We start from the raw sequence: 21,042 nt of genomic DNA, 5'->3' as shown, positions 1-21,042 counted from the left end.
TCTGATACCTTAATGCTGCTCCAGGAAACTGTTCTGAATGTTTTGCTTATAGTTAAAGGGTGAGAGGCAAGGTGTTTACCTGGACTTTTAGTTCAGCAAATTAGACCCTCTTCTATAGTTCTTTTCAGAGGAAATAAGTGCTGCTAAAACATGGGGTGAACTAACACAGACTACAACTTTTCAGATATTCGGGAATGACAATTCTCAGATCTTAGTTATTTTATTAAGCAGAGGTAAATTATGACTTTTTTTTCATATTTTATATGTACTTAAAGTTGTATCGCTTCTAAGGAAAGACAGTTGGTATATGTACAGAAGTTAGAAGGTTTTGATTAATTTTCTCCCCTCCCCAGTTATGTATATTTTGTATATGACCTTGTGAAGATGTGGAGCAGACACAGTATAGAGGTGGTAATTAGGTTAGCATATTAATCTTTGCAGTGATATTAGTTCAGGATTTTGGGGTAAAGTTGCATGCATGAGTGTTAAATCTAAAATATCTTAATCCAGTGCTTTTTCCTCTCTTGAAACAGCCAAAATTATGATTTGATTTTTTCATCTTTAAACTTCTGCTCAGCATGTGCAGAGGCCCTGATAATTCCCTGGTAATTGTCTCCTGCAGAGACATTGTGTGAAATCCCCAAGTCTTGAAACACCTAAAATGTGTAACTGCTTTATTTTTTTTTCCATCTTGTAATTATCTGTTGATAGATGCTGACTGATAGAAGCAGTTGGTAGAAAAATGTATTGAAGAACTTCGAGTGCATAAAGAAGTCGTACAAACAGCCCAATGAAAACACGGAAGAAAAAATAAAAATAAAAAAGACTTGACATGCTTATAGTGCTAACTGTTGGGAGAAACTTGAATTGCTTTAGCAATCAACTTATTGAGATCGATGCAATCGTCTTGTGCATGTTGAAAATTCTTCAATCTTGAGCTAAAAAATAATGCTTTCTTAATTTATAATTTCACTGATGTCCCTTTATAAATTGGAAAATAAATGTTGTATTGCACCTCTTTGAATTCTATTCAAGTTTATAATGTGTTTTTTACTGAACTTAATGTTTGTCCTTGTTATTTATCACATGGTAACAGGATATGGAAACTGATTTATGGGGAAGGAAACACAAGAAACAATGACATTGTGTCTAATAAAAAAAAAAAAAACAAAAAAAAAAACACAACCCACAACTGAAATACACTAAGTAGAATGGTAAAAGCAGGTTTTTCTCCAGCCCTTCATTTGGTTATTGCAGTGTTAGGACTGACTGTGGATTTAAAAAAACAACTTGCAATAAGTATATGAGATTGTCTTGATATTCTGGTGCTGCCACCAACTCTTACCTTTAACTTTTTGCATAAGCGTTTTGCATCTGTGCACCCAAATAAGAGCTGGAGCATGCTTGTACACTCAGCTTAGGTTCTAGCAGGCTTTTTAGTGCTACTGTTTCCTCTTCTGAAAAAAAGGTGAAATGTGCAGAGGTAGGCTACTAAAGTTAGCAGATACCAATGTGAGCTGTGCCTTTCTCAGTATAGCAAGTACTGTATGGTTTCCTCTGACTTAAAACATGCTGTGTTATTAATAAAAAAAAATAAAAAATAAAATATCCATAAGTCAGAGCTTTCCTAGATTTATATTGTTGCTTTCTTGTGGAATATAAGTACTGGGAATTCAGCTTCTGAACCTATGAAAGTAAATGCAAGTAAAAATGAACAAACATGATTTCCTACTCCTCCCCCCACACTCTCCTCTCCAAAAAACAAACCAAAACAAAAAACTTTACATGGAAAATGTCGTGGAAGAAATTATCTGGACTCCTGACACTTAAAGGATGATTGATAGCTGGGATTATGAAACCTTGTTGGAGTCATCTGGGCAGTTTGGCTAGGTTTCAGGTTCTTATTTTTCAAGCGTGCTTTCTGTCTAGGTGATCTGTCATCTGCTTGTTGCCTGAAGCCATCCTCTGGAGCTTTTGATGGTCCCCAAGAAACAAGTGTGGGGGGAGGCTGACAAAGTCGACCTGCGGTTGGTCTGCAGCCAACATCTGATCAGAACTGGATCTTGTATAGTTAGGTCCAAAAATACTGATGTAATTTAGGAGATTACCCATTTAACTTCTGGTCCAAGAGTCAGGCCCTGTATAGTTCTGTTAGTTTTTTCCTCTTCTCCTCCATATACCAGCAAAAACGTTATGTTTTTTCCTCTGCTGTCACTTAATTGATCTTAGAAGGACAACGCAGAAAGGAAACATGTGGTCTTTGTTAAACCACAGAATAATGTTGTGTAAGTGGAATACCTCAGGGATAATATGTAACTTATTTTCTGTTGTTAAGTGCATAAATGATGTTCTTTGTACAAAGCCACACAGATGAAATAATTTGGCCTGTATTGTGCTCTTACACTTCCGCTAGTAGAGGACAGGTCATTTAAAAAGACCGGTTCTGGGACCGTAAGCAAAGTAAATCACAAGAAGTAGTGATGAAACTTCAAAGATCTTATACTCGATAAGGCAGTTAAGGCAACAGTGATGAGTGCTCTGTAGAGAGAGAAAGAACTGCCAGAGGAGATGTAAACCAGTGCGATAAATAGTAAAGGGCGCTAAGTTTCTTGCAGGCCAATGCTCTTATACAAGTTACATTTTAACCAGATCAAACAAAAAATCTTTATAAAGATGAAAATCATATTACTAGGACAAGATAGGCTTATTAGCTGCAATTAAATAAAAGCAAGATTTCCTCAAATAGGGAAAGTGTTTTCATGTAATAAAGTTGTGCTATTAAGGCAGCAATGAAAGAAATGACAAATATCAGAAGTTAACAACGTTCTTTCAGTGGTTATGGAGTAATATCACTGGAAGAGTAAAGAAGGCCCCAACAAAATTGGAAATAGTCTACCATTGAGTTTAATGGGTAGATGAACTGCTTTACCTGGTGAAGAGCTAATAAATGAAGCTTTTGTATAACGCCTTTTTAAATATCTGGGCCTGAAACTAACTTGACAGACCAATTTGGTCTTTCAAACTTCCAAGTTCATGTGCTACTTGAAGAAAGACTTTGTTAAACAGCAAGTTTGTGTATATTCTGTTTGGGTTGTAGGAGGTCGTCTTCTCTAACACCCTTCTTTCCACTCTCCCCTGCCAATTTTTTTAATGAAATGCACCTATGAAAACAGTGTTTTGGTTGGGTTTTGAAGGCCCCAGGTAACAGATTCTAAGAGTTCTGGAAGAATGACCTCATGGAATCACAGAATGGCTTGCGATAGAAGGGACCTTAAAGCCCACCCAGTGCCACCCCCTGCCATGGGCAGGGACACCTCCCACCAGCCCAGGTTGCCCAAAGCCCCATCCAGCCTGGCCTTGAGCACCTCCAGGGATGGGGCAGCCACAGCTTCTCTGGGCAGCTTGTGCCAGGGCCTCACCACCCTCAGAGTGAAGAATTTCTTCCTAATATCTAATCTAAATCTCCCCTCTTTTAGTTTAAAGCCATTCCCCCTTGTCCTATCCCCACACCCCTGACACAGAGACCCTCCCCAGCTTTCCTGCAGGCCCCCTTTAGGCACTGGCAGGCCGCTGTAAGGTCTGCCCAGAGCCTTCTCTTCTCCAGGCTGAATGCCCCTAAGTCCCTCAGCCTGTCTTCATGAGAGGGGTCCAGCCCTCTGGTCATCCCCATGGCCTCCTCTGGACTCGTTCTAATCTGTCCGTGTCCATCTTGTGGTGGGGCCCCCAGGGCTGAACACAGTAAGCAGATTTAAAATAGATGCTGAAATTGGAAAGTACTGCATTATGATAGCAGGTAGTATTTTGTGAATTATCTAGAATACCAAGCTTCAAAGGATAAACAATCACTTTAGGATGAATAGGAAAGGTTCCCCAATGATTAATTTATGTTCTGAACTGTCCAAATACTCTCTAGTAAAAACACTGGGAATATTTTAGTGTCGTGACAATACTTCTAGTTCTGAGATGACAGAAAATAATTCTTTTCCTTCATCTGAAATCTGGTATCAGTGTTGTTCCTTATTTGATAGTCTATAGGATCACATTAGTAAGTGTAACAATTTATCCTGTTGCTTTTTTTTTGCTTTTATGGGAATTTGTTGAGGATGAGCTGTGTTTGTTTGAATTACCTTGGCTGTGTAGGTATCATGAGCTGGTGACTTTAATTCTTCTGGCCTTAGCTAGAGGCAGAAGAAAAGCTTTGGAGGGCTCTGTGCATGTGTGTGGTGAAGATCTGAAATGTTAAGGTAGTGAAAAATCATGAGGTAGCCTCCCAGTCTTGTTCCATTTCCTCTTAAATGAAACAACCTGTGCTATAATACTGTTGGGCAGAATGAATCTGAGTTGATCAGGTATTTAATTTCATTTGGTGTCAATTAGTGCCTTAAGATTTTTGAGTGAATTCTGACTAAGGCTTAAGGATGTCAAGAGCTTGCAACAGATGTATCTCAAATCTCTCAGCTCTGCTTCCACCCTTTCCCCACCCCCCCTTTTTTTTTTCCTCCATACAAGAGCGATGTTGTAGTTGGTCAGAGATCAAAACATTAATCGTGAATGGACCACATGTTAGCAGTGAGGTTTTTTATCTATACATAGGTTTAAAATCTGCTTTTTTTGTTACTTCTTTTAAAAGTTCATTTTAATCTCACGTTTGGTAATCGCATCTCTTCATGTTGTTGACATGAAGGTAGTTTGAATATGTGATGATAATGATTGGGTAACCTCGGTTTTATGCAAGTTTGTAGATGTCATAGCACACAAGGCAGCTGGTTTAGGTTGGTTCATCACTTCCATCGGTATCCCAGGCGTTTTTGGCTCTATTAATTTCCAGTTGTTATTCTGCCTGGTCAGAAGTGTTTAAAGAAAATCCAGTTAAAAAAAAAAAAATCATCACCAAAATATGTTTTGATTATGAGAAACCTCAGGGTAAATGAGGATCTCGATCCCAGGCTCTGGTGTCCAGCATGTCTTTCAGACCTACTTTATGACACAGTAAAAATATTTTATGGAATGTCCTAATGACAGGCCTAAAACAAAAAGCCCTATTATGGTAAGGATTTGTTAGCATGGGCGAAGCTGCAGATGACGGGGCATCGACCCTGTTGTCTTAACATGTGCTTTACATGGATTAAACAAGTTCATAGCTTCGTTTCAGCTCACGAATAGGAATTAATTTAACTTTGTTCCTTTTTCAGAAGGGAGCTAAATGGAAAACGAATTTTGCTTTAAGTTGTTCATAAGGCTTTCTTTAAGCCTTCAGTTTAAGGTTCCTACCCTATGAGTAAACCATGTGGCAACAGGATGAGCGTTCACTTACACGGTGAGAGGGATTTGGAGTTTTTTATATGCCTGCTATCACTCCGTATCTACTTTTGGTTTAGCAGGTTTTTCTCGTTGCTTCTTCTTGAAAACAGCATGTTTTAGCCTTCAATTTTAGGCATAGCCTAGCGATATGGTTTGATGTTTGTGATACTTGGTAAGGAAATGCTCGGTGGTAACTTGAGGAAAGCAAAATAACCCAATGGCTAGTTGGCGCAAGTGCTTTCTAGTTCATTTGGTGACTCATTTAATGGGACCAAAACACAACTGCTGCTGTCTTGAGGAATAATGAACTGTAGGTTTAAACACTGAGCATGCCAGGGTGTTTGATACGAACTGCCAGACTTAGTAATGAGATAAATTTTTATTTTTGATAAAGACTTGATGGCATTTCATTCTGTAGAGATGTTTGTCGTTCATCCCTTGGGGATGGTTAACGTTGTAGATAGAGATACTGACTTGAGCAGCAAAAGGAGCAAATTCAGGTTTCAAAGTCTGCAGCTCTTTTCTGAAGAATCCTTGTTAGAAGCACACCAGTTTCCAGTTGAGGCCGGTTAGCTTTTTCTTGGCGATGTAGTGCGTTTGGCAAGGAGGAGTGTTAAAATATGTTGATCTCAAAACTGTCGGGCTTTCATAGACTTGAGCTGGGATGGAACGCTTTGTCAGATGGAAGAAGTGTATTTATTAAATCGTTGCATGCTTATTGCTGGGTGGTCTCTGTTCTGGCAATTCTGGACATACGGGAAGGACTTTGCAATACTTCGTTATGCTGGTAGTGAAGGTGGGGGCATTTTGCTTCAATTACCTGGCTACATGTGGAAAACCTCGTCTGTCTTAGATATAACAAATACATCAGTTCTCTAATCTCTGAATGGGGACAGATGAGGTGCTATGGCGGTTTGTACTTCTGTGCTGTCTGCCGTTCTGCCCTGCCCTACAAGAGGAGTGGGAGACTGGCAATAACTGCCACATAGGTGGGATTGTTTTATTTACTTGCCTGAGTCAAAGCAAATTGCATTATTGCTCTAAAAACTACCACTGATTCTTTTTTGTTTGTTACTTTGGCCCCCAATGTGTACAGTATCTTTCACTGGTGATCCATTAAAATGAGATTGAAACTGTCACTTCATATTGTTCGTTATTTGTGAATCATTAGAATTATTTTGGTTTAAAAAGATGCTGAATGGAAGTTCTGGGATGGTTTCTCATGTAACGTTTAGGTTGTGTTGTGAACATTGGTAGTTTTTGTGTGTTTTATATGTGCAAAACAAGAATGCTCTCTGAGAAATACCTGAAAAATTCTTTGACCAGATTTCTGTTGAAAGTTAACAGCAGCTGGGCTCTGATGAAATAGAGCAGTAAACAAGTGTACCTGATGTTTATCGCAGAATCATAGAATGCTTTGGGTTGGAAGGGACCTTAAAGATCACCCAGTTCCAAGCCCTTGCCAAGGGCAGGGATGCCACCCACCAGATCCAGGTTGCCCAGGGCCTCATCCAGCCTGGTCTTGAACACCTGGTCTGAACATGTTTGGTATGCTACCTATAAAGCGAGTCTTTGTCACTTCACTGAATGTAATGAATGCATTTTAGTGATCACCAATCTGAACAATAGCATTTTAATTAGTTTGTAATACTTTAATAAGCTTTGAGATCATCACAAAGTGTATTTGATATTAACGGCTCTTAAAGAAAATAGAACACTTTATCTTCCTTTTGCTTCTATAAAATAAAGCTATTGAAATGACTGTTACTAATGGTAATTTTACGTATGTGATGTAAATTGCCTGTTTTAAGATGATCCAACTCAGTCCTCTTATTTTATTTTTTTAACAGGGTTTGTGGATGCACTTAGATGTTTGCAATGAGCACTGTGGCTGGCATGCCCCAGTGTTTTGGATACCAATGCATAGGACTCTGTAGTAATCGAATTTATCAGAAACGAACGTCATGAGCATAGTGATCCCATTGGGGGTTGACACAGCAGATACTTCTTATTTGGAAATGGCTGCAGGCTCAGAGTAAGTATATTAACATAAAGAGTAAGTTTTCTGGTTTTAATTGCCTATTTTCTCATACTGAGGCTTTTTAATACAGTTGGAGAAGACTTATCAGTCTCTAGTTATACTGGATTTGTAATAACTTCTAAGTCAATTTCTTTCTCTTTAAGGAGAGTAAAGGAGAGAAGGTAAACTCGTCTACAGATGCATGTTTTTCTTCCTTATCAGACTGAGAAATGCAGATACTGCCTGATTCACCTTTCACGTTTAAAATATTTTACTATTTCAGTTTTCTTAACCTGTGTTTGAAAAATAAAAACCTTCCCATGTTGGGGTGGGGAAATCTGGCATGGTAAATTGCAAAAAAGCAGTAATAATTATAAAGGTGCCTTTTATTTTTGAAAGTTAAAGGCCTGTCTTAATTGTCTAACACTATGTTTTCACAAAGGTATTTTATATGGAAAAATCATCAGAAAGTAATTTGGCAATTACTCTTTCAGTTAGAAAAACTGGATAGCCATTTATAAAAGGTTGCAAAAAATCCTTAATTCAAGAAGCTTTGCATGAAATAAGCAGAGTGTTTTTTAAATTTTATTTTTGCTGCTGGCGCCTGAGTCTACAGAGTATAGATGAATTAGGGTTTAGGTGTTGTTGGGCTGTGAGTGGAGATCTTTCCTTTTGGGTAAACACATTTCCATGTGTGTAGCATCCACCTGGCTCTTGAATGTTATGAGAGAAGAAATAACATTTTGATCAACTTGAGAAGTAAAAGACCAAGACGTTATTATTTCTACCTGTTTATATAGGACATCATCCCATTTAGCTCTGTGTACTTCAGAGCAGTATCTGGATTTTTTTTCCTGTTTCCTCTGTGGCTTTTGTGTTAGTAAAACGTGACAGATGAGTTGTGAAAAAGTGGGTGTCAAGACAGTAAAAGTGATGTTAAAGATCAAGAGAGTTTGTGTAAGCCACACTAAGGTTTGTACGCTTCCTTGTGTAAATAGAGAGGGGAAAAAAAACAGTTCATTTCTTAGAGCAAAAGCTGTTAAATGCGTCATTTATATTAACTGTTTGAGATGCTGTTACTCCTTGCTTTCCTCTGAATACAGACAGCCTTTAGTAATATTTAAGCCACTTACTTTTTCTGGTTAACACACAAACGTCTGTTTGCTTTAGATATTGAAGCAATGGATTAGACTTTTTTTAAAATGCTTTCTTAAAATCTCTCCATAAAGCAAATAAACTTCACAAAGTGGTCCTTCATTTAACAGGTGCATTGAGTAACCGCTATCAGTAAAAGTAGCATGCACAAAATCTTAGCTTGAGAGTGCGTGCTAACCTAGTAACATTATTCAATGCAAGATGTCTTTTCTTCCAAATACTGAAGGAAATTTGTCACGCACTTAAGATCTCAAACAGCTTTTTAAAAGGATGTTTCTTTCCTGTGTTTTCAGTTGTATGTGAGGTTATTTCAATACTCTATGTGACTAGAACTCCTTATCTAAAGAAAACTAAAAAATATTTCTTTGAAACTTTGTTGCATTAAAGTCTTTAAACTTGCTTTGTTGATCTCTTTCATAATCATGAACACTGGTTTCCGTGGTGCAGAAAATGATTTTAACTCCATGTTAAATAATTCAGTGTGAATCATTCACAGCTCTTTTCATTATCTTTTCCTGTGGATTTTCATGTTTCGAGGAGGTCACAGTTCCCGAGGTTACTAACACTACTTGCAGACTCAGCAAGCCATGCTGAAATTAGGATAAATAAATACAGTTGTCAGTATAAACAAAATAGTTCACTGTGTTATTTGCTTGATACTGTGGCATGGAGACCCAGTTAGGTGCTGCTTCTCCTCAGATGTTGGGTGACTGTTAGCAGTTACTTTCATTAATATAATCTCTGAGAATATCATTGCTGAAAAGTAGCTAGTTGCATGATTAATTTATGCTGATCTAAAAGCCATGTCCGTGTCTAAAGAAGTGTGACACAAAACTGTGTACCTAACAACTGCATAAGCAATTTAGGTAACCTTTTTTATCACTGTTTATCTCCTTTAAGTGTACTTTTTATGTCTTCTTCCAAGGATATATTGGGCATAGATAGTATTGATAGTGATCACAGATAGACCTTTGAGCAGGTTCTGGGGTTTTCCCAGGTGGGAGGAGTTGGACTTTCTTCACAGTGACTGACAGGTCTGATGTTGCTTCATCAGTCACTGAAGCGTGAGCAAACACAAGAGAGAGGGGGAATGACAAACCTAATTATGTAGGAGAAGGAGCCCTAAAGGATAAAACATGCTTTAAACTAAGGGATTAGTGTGGTGGTTTTTTAATGGTGGGTAGTTTATCTGTTACATACAGTTTCACTTACATACTTTTAATAAGGAGGCCAGTAACTACTGGAGGGCCCCAGGGGTCAATACTGGGACCAGTCCTGTTTAAAATCTTCATTAATGACCTGTACACTGGGGTACTGTAAGCTGGCAGATAACACAACTGGGGGGAGGGCCTCGTTCACCAGAGGGCTGTGCTGCCATCCAGAGGGACGTGGGGAGGAAGCACTTCTGTGCTGTGTGGGTGACCGAGCACTGGCACAGGCTGCCCAGTGGGGCTGTGCATCTCCCTCCTTGGAGACCTTCAGAAGCCACCTGCACATGGGCAAGTGGCTCTGGGTGGCTCAGCTTGGGCAGGGGTGGGAGCAGCTGGCCTCCAGAGGGCTCTGCCACACCTACAGTTGTGCTGTGATTCTGTCAAATAGGTAGGTGGAGAAACATAACTCCTCCTTGAAGGTGTGAGTGTCTTCTAAATTGGGTGCAATAGCTCCTCTTCTGTTACTTGAACCTAAATTCTCCAGGGGTAGATTGATCTTCATTATGTCACCATAGTCAGAGTCCTTTTTTTTTTGTTGTGTGTGCATTTCAGTGAAAACTTTACATGTAATAGTATGCAGCCTGCACGTTGTTGCAGCCCAACAAAGCATTATGATCTCTCTCACACGTATACCCCCACATCTGTACATTTTGCCTTTATTTTTGCTTCACTTGTAAAAGGCTTTCTAAAGCTGAATACCAGTCACTTTTTAAGAGAATCCCTCTTTTATCATTAAAGACCTTGTAGTAATATACAGAGCCAGCTGTTTTGCCAAGTTCAATATGTGCTTCCTGACTGAAGAGATTGTTAGTGTAGCTCAGTGTATAAGATACACCATCAATAGCACTGTTCTTCTCTTAATATCTGTATATACTTTTTGGAGAAGGCCCTTATAATGTATGAATGTACTTTGAACCAAAACCCTACAGTGTATCAATCATTTTATCGAGCTCAATATCCAGGAGAAAAGGTTATGAATGTTTCAGTATTAAATAAAAATCAGGAAGAACTTAACCCATTAGCTGGTGTTGAAACAGGGATTATTTTTTTCTAAAGTGTCATAGGAGAATGGGGAGGTTGCTGGTAAATGGTGTCAGGCCAGCATTACCTGTAGGGCCTGGTATGGGATGTTTAGGTAGCAGTTGGTGGTAGAGAATTAGCGCTCAGTTTTCTGTTCTCTAGGTAGCTAAGGCCATCTGATGTGTTTGGCTAGGTGAAGTGTGTTGAAATAGAAAATGTTATCTGCTTTTCATACAAAATAAATTATATTCCTTTATCTGAGCTGACCTTCAGCCAGATAATGCTCAGGTGTGCTGGTACAAAGGAAAAGCAAGCCCAGACTCCCTGGTTAGACCAAGCCAACCTGGTGCATGGCAGGCTGCTGTTGCTGAAGCATGCTTGGAAGCAAGAAGTTTCATTTGGAGTTTTAAAGGTGTTTTGGGAAGTACTGTTAGCTAACCTTCCTAAGGGAAGCTTTACAGGATGACAGTTTCAGTTTTAATGAGATCGTTTTTCATTTGAATACTGAAAGGTTAACAGAAGAGGTTGAGGGCCCCAGATTCCAATGACTAATTTTGGTAGTCAGAAACTGCCACCTTTTCTTCTGGAATTATTGCTCAGGCAGAAACAAAACGGCATTTGAGAGCAATGGGGTGGGGACAGGGGAACTTTTCTAAAGACAAATTTACCATTGCTTAGAATGATTTGTAGTTTATTCCCTTAATATAGGTGAGCTATAAGCTTATAGGGACTGATTTTTTGTGTGTGTGAACTGATTTCCTGTGTAGCCCATTTAATTTTTCACTAATGCCATCTGCTGGCAATGTGCAGAATATGTTTCAGTTTGCACCGTACTGTTAAGTAGAACCACTAGGAAGTAACCCAGAGCATGAGAGTTTTCAACTGCAGAGTTGAAATTTGAGTGGTTCTTAAAAGAAAACATAGTATCTTTTGATTTTTTCACTTGTTTTCAAGTTACAGGAATGTTTCAAGTCATTGCAAACTGGGAACATAGGAGTATCTTTGCTTTTTTTAAGGGTCCTTTCTGTTGTGCTACTTCTAAATATTTAGCGTGGTTTTGAATTGCTAACCAAAACACCTAACTAACAGCACTTCAGCAAAATGTCATGGTCAGTGTATCACGGTAATAGTTGTTTGTTTCAGAGCATGTTATTAGGATTTGGGTATAATTCCAAATATACCATATTCTAAGATGGTTTTGATGAAAACTGAAAATACTGTACCATCTCCTCATAGTTAGGGTACAGCTGTTTGAGGTAAGGCTGAAAAATGTGGCATGCTCAGAAGAGTGCCAAGCTTGATATTTCAGTTTGGTACAGAAGTGGTTTAAGGTCAAAGAAAAGAGCAAGGAAAACATCAATGTTCTTTCAGATCTGAATGCTTCCTCTTTCTTCTTGAAAATTTGCTTTTTCAGATGCCGGTAATAATGCCAGTGGAAAGATCGGGAGCAGTGGGTGTTTTTTTTTGTTTGTTTTGTTTTGTTTTTGTTTTGTTTTTAAAGGAATGCAAGCATTTGTTTAGGGTATGACTGAACTACCCAGGATGTATACTTGCAATCTTTAGCTTTGTATCCTATTTTTTTTCCCTTCATCTCCTTTCCCTGTGTTGTCCTCTCCTGCATTTTTAATAGTCAGCATACATAATAGTTTTGTCTGCAACCAAGCATGGTTGCAGTCTTCTAAGTCAGGTACTTAGATGCTAGCTCCAAAGTCATGTTCTGGGTGTTAGAAATGGTTCAGGCATGTAAGTGGTAGAAAGATTGAGTCCTGAAGACTAGATTCTTGGGATAAAGAACGTCAGTTTAAAAAAAATAAATAACTGAAAGTAATGTCTAATGCTTTGAGTGTACAATTAAGAATTTTACTAAGAGGTGTGCCCCAAATGTTTGGGTGGGGAAAAAAGCTTTCCTGAAAGCTAATTCTGCTTAAATACTGCCTGTTAAGCCTTTTTTTTTTTTTTCCTTTTTAAATATGAAGGCTTAGTTGTCTTTGCTTCTCACCCAGTTTTCTCCCAACCCATTTTTGTTTTTTCTTGCTCAGATGAATGTTGTGCCTTTTTGGTTTTAATCCTCCACTCTGTGTTCTACAGGTATTAAAATAATTAGGGTTAATGGATTGTATTTATTTCTGCATTTCCTTTTTAGAAGCTTAATGCTTTTGCTTCCCACAAAAGTTATGCCTCTAAATTTCTAAATTTTAAAGTGCTTCTCTTAAGTGGTTTCTAAACGGCTAGTGTAGGTAGAAATATATTTAAGGAGTAGGGTCTTTTGTCTTGCTTCGTATTTTGCAAGAGTGCCTTTTAATTTTGTAGTCAGTTGATGAAATATGTATGGCCTCCCTTTTTAGGATGTGTGCTTCCTTTCTTGTATCTTTCGCTGAATGTTCACCTAGTGAAGTATTGAGGGTATTGAGGGCATGTTAAAATTGATTGATGTGTTTATTGGATGGATAGTTGGCTCTTGATTAATTGGCATTTGGACTGGCAAGATCCTAGAAGTATTAACTAGGCAACATTAATAGTGTTGATTACTGCCCAAATGCATTGTACACCAGTGCAGGTGTGGTCAGCATATAAAGGCAAATCTGTGGGAAAGACAGGTTTTTTTCCAACTGGTGTCCTTTTGATTTTTTTTTTTTTTATTTGGGCTTGATGAACCTGGCTGCTTCTGGGATGTAATTCCAACAAACTCTGATAAAAAGTACTTTCCAGCTGAGAAGTGGTGTAAAAAAAAGAAATGAGGATTTTTCTGGGTTTGAGATAAGTAAGGGCAAGTGACTTCAGAGTTGGTTTTCCCCTCAATCTACTGTACTTACAAGCTCTGTTTCTTATCTGCTAGTACTTTGTGTGATCTATACATTCCCCTACCAGGCATGGTGACTGTTAGAAACGTCAGTAATTTTTAAGACATTTTTTCCCCCCTGAACTTTTGTGACTAATGTCTTCTGATGATAGCATTTTTAACTAGCGATTCTTTCTACACAGTAAGATCACAAAGGGAAAAGCTAATGAGAAGAAACAGGCTGCTAAAGATGTTAGTGGGACGCTTCCAGTTCTGTATGTTCTTCCCAGGAAGAAAAATTACATTCTTACAGACATGTTAGCAGAAAGCTTGAGTTGCTGGTGTCTTCTTAAATCAGGCTTGCTTCACTTCATGGCATACTAAAAAAAAAAACTTGCATTTATATCAATGCAAGAAAAACACGAAGAATGAGAAAAACGTGAATTTCTGCTTTAACTTAGAATTCAGAATGACCAATTTTAAAACATCAGCTCAAGGAATTACTGAATCTTTGTGGGGAAAAAGATTTGATGCACAGTGAAACTAAAATTAGAAAAGTACCCACTTGGGCTCAACTTGTGATGCCAGTCAAAAGCTATTTCAGTTTAAAAGATGCTGGTATTTCGCCCTGCCTCAGTGTTTAAAAAAGCCAGAAAATGTAATTCTTAATGCAGCTAGGTGACTGCATTAATTTAAAGCTTGTACTGGTGTGATTGGATTGCATGGTGCAGTGCAAAACCAATAAGTTAGTGACACGTGAACTGAGAAATTTCTTGGATTCAAAAAGATACTCCTGTTTTAATATTCCTTTACCCTTCTCAACTTTTGCGTTGTGGTTTAGTATGTATAAACCATAGTTCCTCTATTAGAGGTGACACTGCCTTTCTCTACCAAGCTTCATCTAGAAAACGGTTTGCTTTTTCTTTCAAGGTAAAAAATAAATCGATGAGTGCCTTTTTTAGATTTGTCCTACTTAAGGTTTCTGTTTGCAGAAACAGTGCTGCTGTGGGTGCTGGTTCATGAAGATGTTGAGAGTCATGTGCTGATGCTACCACTAGATGTCTCTGCAGAATTTCATAGTGTCTGTGCTATGTGGGGCTGTGTCCTCAACGGGTTGCAGTTGTGTGTATTGTTGCTTCTGTCTTTTGTCTTAATTAAGCTGAAGTCCTTTCTTTAGCTTTTATTGCAACTCGATAGGCCTGTGCATACTGATCGATGAGTTCCTGACAAAGTGTGTAACCTGTATTTCTGCCTAGATTTGCATGTTCTGTGAAATCATTTAGCATGTACTCTTTTTTTAAAAGTTTTGTAGCTACAGAGGTATAAGTTCTCTGCCACTCTGGAAGCTTCCTTATAGATTAAAGAAAAGTGCTGTTTTTTTTTCTAATTGGGTAGCTGGGGGAGTAAAAGTGGTTTTGGTGGTGGTGATTGTTGTATTCCTGATCCTTTTTGTATACTCCTTTTTAACAGGAACAGCCTGTAATTACTTAGCAGTTGTGAAACAATTATCATAACTAACAAGTATATTGACGTAACATTAATAAATTACTTGTATTTATTTGTACAACTATTTATTATTCTTCTGTTTTTGTTTTGCAGACCAGAATCTGTAGAAGCTAGCCCTGTGGTAGTTGAAAAATCGAACAGTTATCCACACCAGTTGTATACCAGCAGCTCGCATTCACACAGTTACATTGGTTTGCCCTATGCAGTAAGTTTCGTGCTAAATATGGTAAAATCTGCTGTTCTTAAATAGGAAAAACTCCTGATTCGTGCTTATAGTTTTGTATTTTATTGGGAGCTGGGTAAAATGCCTAAAAATAGTTGATTAGAAAGCTGAATACAGAACATGGTGAATTTTATGTAAAACATAGTTGAGAAGGTTAAAAAAAAAAAACAACACACACCAAGAATGAGCAATGACAGAAATAAGTTTAAACCTAATTTTTAAAAATGCACAGAACTTCAGAGACTTCTTATAAAGTTAATCTTATACTTTGGCTTAAATAACCATCAGAATGTCTGACACTTAAGAGCTGTAATTTACCTTTCAAAAAAAATCTAGGACCATAACTATGGTGCTCGGCCTCCTCCAACGCCTCCAGCTTCTCCTCCTCCATCAGTGCTTATAAACAAGAATGAAGTAGGCATATTTACCACTCCCAACTTTGATGAAACCTCCAGTGCTACCACCATCAGTACGTCAGAGGATGGAAGCTATGGAACTGATATTACCAGATGCATTTGTGGCTTTACACATGATGATGGATATATGATCTGTTGTGACAAATGCAGGTAATGAATATTAAATGTATTGAAAAGGTAAAATGACTTTAAAGCTGCATTGACAAATTGAGTGCAGTTAAATGGTGTTTTAACAGTCTTGATTCATAAGACAGAGGAAACTTCCTTAATCAGAACAATGTTTGAAGGTTTAAGGTTTTTTAATAGGCAGAGTAGTTGATTAAAAGTAACGAGTATTTCATACTTTATCCCAGTCTCTCTTAACTTTTCATGTCAATTTGTTCATACCTTCACTTAGGTATTGTTGCTCTAGTAAGGATGTCTTTGCCTTTTTCTTTCTAAAAAGGGTATTTATTTTCTCCAAGCTATTTGTCAATATGGTGAAATAAAAAGGTACCAAGTAATCAAGTGTTTTGGGAAGGTATGTGCGTGTAAACCAAGTAACTTGCAGGAAGCAAAGCAATATGACATAAGCCTCTCAAATAACAGGCTTTTTTGTGTGTGTTATCTTTCTGATAGGAACTCTTCATCTTCAAAAGACGTGGTCTTTCGATAGTTACTGAAATTCTTAAAGCTAACAGATTCTTATTTGGGAACCCAGAGTTAAAATATTTAAACTTGTGTTCGTGTTTTAGTATGATCAAATAGCTACTTACATAAGCAGATGCTATTGAACAACTGCATTTTGGAAAATGGAGCTTTGAAATTTTTAGAGGTGGGACACGTAGCAGGAGAAGACAAATCTTGTATTTCTGGAATTACTCAGTGTTAGTCTGTATATTCTCATTCAATACTTATAATGAGCTAATTGATGTTGCTGAATTTACTAAGTAGTATTTCTAAAATGATTACTACAGTTAATTAAAACAATAGTTCAGGTCTTATTCCTCTGTCATAACAAGCTTGTTCATTTTCAATGGTCCTTGATTCTGGTAACCTTTTCTCTTAGTTTAAAATAGAGATCTCTCTTAGAAAAAATAGAGATCTCTCTTAGTTTAAAATAGAGATGTTCCTTCAGCAGGGGAATTGTAGATTGTCACCGGTAGTCTGCTAGTTTTGAAGAAGAGATTTTATGTAAGGTGCTGGGAGAACTGTGAGAAATTCTCAAGTGATTTTTGTGTCCCAGTTACTTCTAGCATTCAGCCTAGCAAGCAGCCTTTCTTCCTTGACTGTGGGAAGCAGTTAAAGCTCTTCCTGTGTTGTACAACAGTCCTGCCAGTCGTGTGACTTGTGCTCCTACAGAGGACTGTGCAGTCAAGCAAAGGAATCTGTGGTGTGGGTGTCATGTTGGCATGCTATAAAGAAAATGAATTCCCTTTTTATATTGAGAAAAAAAATCAACCAAAAAAAAAAAAAAGACTAAGGAAGCAGAAGCATTGGGAGGCAGCCCCAAGATTGGAATTGCAGTGATCAGCAGAATAGAAAGTCAGTAGGCTAGCAGAGGGCTGATGAAGACAGTAATTCAGTAAGTAGTTTTTAGGTAGTGTTTAATCTGAGTCAAGATCATGACAGGAGGGGAAAAAATCATATATATAAAGAGTGTGTGTATTTACACACAAAGAGTCTGTAAAGTTGTACAGTTGTAACTTTTTGGTTAAAATAACCAAAAGGTCTTTTTTTTTGTAGTGTCTGGCAGCACATTGACTGCATGGGAATTGACCGGCAGCATATTCCTGACATATATCTGTGTGAACGTTGTCAACCAAGGTGAGTAGTTCAGATCAGCTAGTATGAGTAGAGAATATTTAAGAACAAAACAGAAACACAAAACAAAAGTCCTGGAACAACCAACAGTTAAAAATGCAGACCATGTAGCATAATCTTGAGAATTGTAGATGAAGGAGCTATGTTTCTGATGCAGATGACCTTACCAGTCTGCATTCTCTTGTTTAGTTGTCATTGTTTCTCCTCACTAGATGACAGGGTTAAACCATTGAAACACTTACTGACATAGCAATGAGTCGTGGATCCAAGGATTTCTTGCTCTGGAATGGGTATTTTTATGCTCCCTCTCAAACCTGAAGTCCTATAACATGACCAGGAGGGCATTTAGTTCTCTGTGGTAGGTAGATTATACCTGCCTTTAATAATAGCTGTTCTGGGATATAGAGCATAAAATGCTACCTGTTAGTTACATTGCACATTGTCATTTAAACAGTGAATAAAAGAAGTGTGTTCAGAAAACGTTTAATTACAAATATTTTTTTTTTCCTGGGAAATTGCTTGAACCATACTGTCTTAGGATCTTTGTTATTATATTGTGATGATTTAAGGAATCTGCAAAAGAACTGTTTAATTCCTGTTTAGTTGTAATCCATGGGCCAACTGTCAGTCTTTCTTATGAGCTACCTATATTTTCATTATGTTTTGAAGTGATTTGAATACCCACATGTGCCTTGTATTACAGTGAAGTTCTGTTTAAATACTTGGATATATTGATGCATAAGTGTAAGGCATGGAGTGAAACTTATTTTTTTTTTAATTTCAGGAATTTGGATAAAGAAAGGGCAGTGCTGTTACAGCAAAGGAAAAGGGAAAATATGTCAGGTGGGTAAAGCTTTTAAAAGATTTTTCTTCAGTAAAGATGATAAAATAAATATCAGTTGCATAGATGTAAGAACGTATACGCAGTTCTTTGTAATTTTGATATCCTTCAGTATATAAGGTTCAGTAAACCAATACCTGCTACGTGACTATTGTTAATAAGAGCTTTATATCAGAATAGTTGAAGTTCCAAGTGTTTTCTTAAAAGATGTCACCACCAATTTGTTGTGGAATAATTCATTCTAAACATTGTTAAAGTATCTTAAGAATTAATGTAGCTTTTACAGTAACAAGAGTGCTCTGAGTAAGCTACTGAAGATAGATGGGAAAGTTTGAGACTACTGGGATAAGAGAGGGTTGCTAAGTCCACTTTCTTTTGGGGAGAAAATGACTTCATGTTTCTGTCACTCCTTCCTTGACAGTGTAGACTACTTCTATTCTAATACTAACATCTTAAAACTATTCCATTACTGGTGATACTCCTGTCTCTGATGAAGAATTACATAATAAATGAGCTTTAAAACAATGTAGTATAGCTTTGAGAGGTAATCCTAACTGATTTGTTGGCTCTAGATTTGTATATGTATATAGGTATTTTTGTCAACCACAAAAATTAATAACAACTCTTTGTTTTGATAATCTGATGAAGCAAGGAGCTTTTTAGTCTCTATTTTATGAAATGAGCTCTACTACCATTTACAGAATGTCAAAGCTCAACTGACATTAATTTGTCAGGAGTTCTGTCAATCCATTGTCAAAACGTGTCATGGGTTTGGTTGACAGGTGATAACTTTAAAGCTCTGTTGCAAAAGTCGTAACATAGAAGACCGTCTAGAGCTTAACATGTTTTACTTTCAAATTCTGTCTCAGAAGTGCTAGGGGTTTGTGCAAGCTGCTTTAGTCAGTTAGACATTAATGACTTATTTAGAACACCATAATAATTTCTGGTTTTGTCTGCTTTCATTTTAACAGAACTAAACCTACTTCATAAAGTTTTGGTTGACCTGCTAGATGAATTTAGAACTCAAAAGTAGTCTTTTAAATTTGCTCTGTGTAGTCAATAGGAAAACAAATGGCAAATGGTAAATCTTAAGTATCAAAATGATAAAAATAAATAAATAAAAAAAAATAAAAAAAAAGACTACCCTGTTTAAGCTGTGACTTAGTGCTCTGTTAATTAAGTACTAAAAATCACAGTAATTAGAAATTAACATGTTCTCATGTTAACATGCTCTCTGGTTGATTTTCATTCAGCTAATACACTTGCTTGGCTAAATGCACTTTTTGTGTTGATGTGGCTTGGTTCAGTCAGGCTTAAAGTAATTCCAGGTATGTTCATATACCATGAGACACTAGTAAAAATGGACAGTTTCAATAGATGCTGTCAAGTAGAAAGAGAAAAAAAGGCATTGATTCCAATGGATCTGTTAATTCAGTAACATTCTGGTGCTTTCAAATATTTTTATTTGGTATTAAGTTAGAGGTTTTTATAGGCAAGGTTGCCTGATCTCTGTGTTCTGACTAAATATGTATACAGAGGTTCAGAGGCTTGTATATAATAAGGCTTTTCATTTAGATGTGCGAGTACTTCACCGTGTAATGGTTTTCATTCTAAAGATTTCTGAAGTGTTGCTGCTGTTAGCCATGTTGCATCCAGAGCTAAAAAGTGGGCAGCAAGTAACAGATCAGTTGTTTGACCTCAAGAAAAGAGCCTTTAGGGAAACATGTCCCATGATGTGAAAGTGGGTGAGTGTCTTGTGTGCGTAACCATATGAGTTTTCTTCCTTGCAGCATTCCTAGTCTGTTGTTCTGGGGCCCGCGGTTGTATGATGTTGCTCTCTGTGGATTACATTGCCAGCTTTGGCTCAGTGCGCTACCTTTGTTAAGCACCTAATTTTGTCAAGGATGATTTCATTTAAAGATACAGTAGCCAAATATGTTACTTGTTCAAGGATGGTGCTGCAGGTGGTCTGGTCTTGAAATAGGTGCTGCTGAAGCCACGTGCTGCTTATGGAGAAGTGTCTGGGCTCGTAATTTTTGTGAAACTTTTGGGAACTTTGTACCTTGCCTTCCAAGATGGAAAACCTTCACTTACTGTGCTTTGCGAAGGCTCTTCAAAGTGAAAGCAGGTTATGTAGGTTAGGAAGGAGTGTTTCAAAACAACTCGGTGTAATTATATGTTTGATTGAGGTAATTACTTTTTTACAGTAAGCTAGAGCACAGAGTAGACAGACAACAGTATTGAAATGGTGCTTCCCTGAGGAAGGCGGTGTTCTGTGGGGGCTTTCAGGTTGGTGTTTGTTTTGTTTTTTTTTTTGGTTGGTTGGTTTTGCCTGTGACATGATATGTAATGATGCTGTAGGCATTAGTGTATGGAATACAATATAGGTGATTTTAAGGGTGAGGAATTTTTGTGTTTTCATTTTCCAGTTGTTGGTTGTTCGGCTAGTCTTTAAATTAGTTTTTTATTAGACGTTTCTTCTGTGTGTTTTTAGTGATAGTTCATAAAATAGTCCCAGTAGAGATGCAACAAATTAAGATCACCTATATAAATTTATATATATATAATACGTGCATAAATATTCCTACATCAACTTATAGGTAAAGTATAGCTTTGTCTAACAAGTTTAGAAAGAACCAAGATCGTAAAACTGGGTTGCTTACTGTTCACAGAGGAATCCTGTTTAAGGAATGCTGTGAGCAAGAAAAATCCAGACTAACCAGTAGCTGGATCTCTTTATTTAGAGAAGTTTTCAAGAATAGATAGT

The 21,042-nt window shown here is 37.5% G+C and overlaps 1 protein-coding gene across 10 annotated transcripts in view; it reads left to right on the top strand.

Moving 5' to 3' along the window:
- Positions 1-21,042, top strand: part of KMT2E (lysine methyltransferase 2E (inactive)) — a 73,488-nt gene that overhangs the window by 11,651 nt on the left and 40,795 nt on the right. For all 10 annotated transcript variants that reach the window (XM_068669813.1, XM_068669806.1, XM_068669807.1 and 7 more), the window contains 5 exons: positions 7,152-7,336; positions 15,086-15,197; positions 15,552-15,781; positions 17,357-17,437; positions 18,219-18,277. In XM_068669813.1, coding sequence (XP_068525914.1) covers positions 7,266-7,336; positions 15,086-15,197; positions 15,552-15,781; positions 17,357-17,437; positions 18,219-18,277 — 553 coding nt within the window. In that variant the 5' untranslated portion in view covers positions 7,152-7,265. The remainder of the gene's footprint in view (positions 1-7,151; positions 7,337-15,085; positions 15,198-15,551; positions 15,782-17,356; positions 17,438-18,218; positions 18,278-21,042) is intronic.

The sequence above is a fragment of the Anas acuta genome, chromosome 1 (assembly GCF_963932015.1).
Source record: "Anas acuta chromosome 1, bAnaAcu1.1, whole genome shotgun sequence".
NCBI lineage: Eukaryota > Metazoa > Chordata > Aves > Anseriformes > Anatidae > Anas > Anas acuta.
Note: the sequence above shows the minus strand (reverse complement) of the source record. Positions and strands in the feature narration are given on the sequence as shown.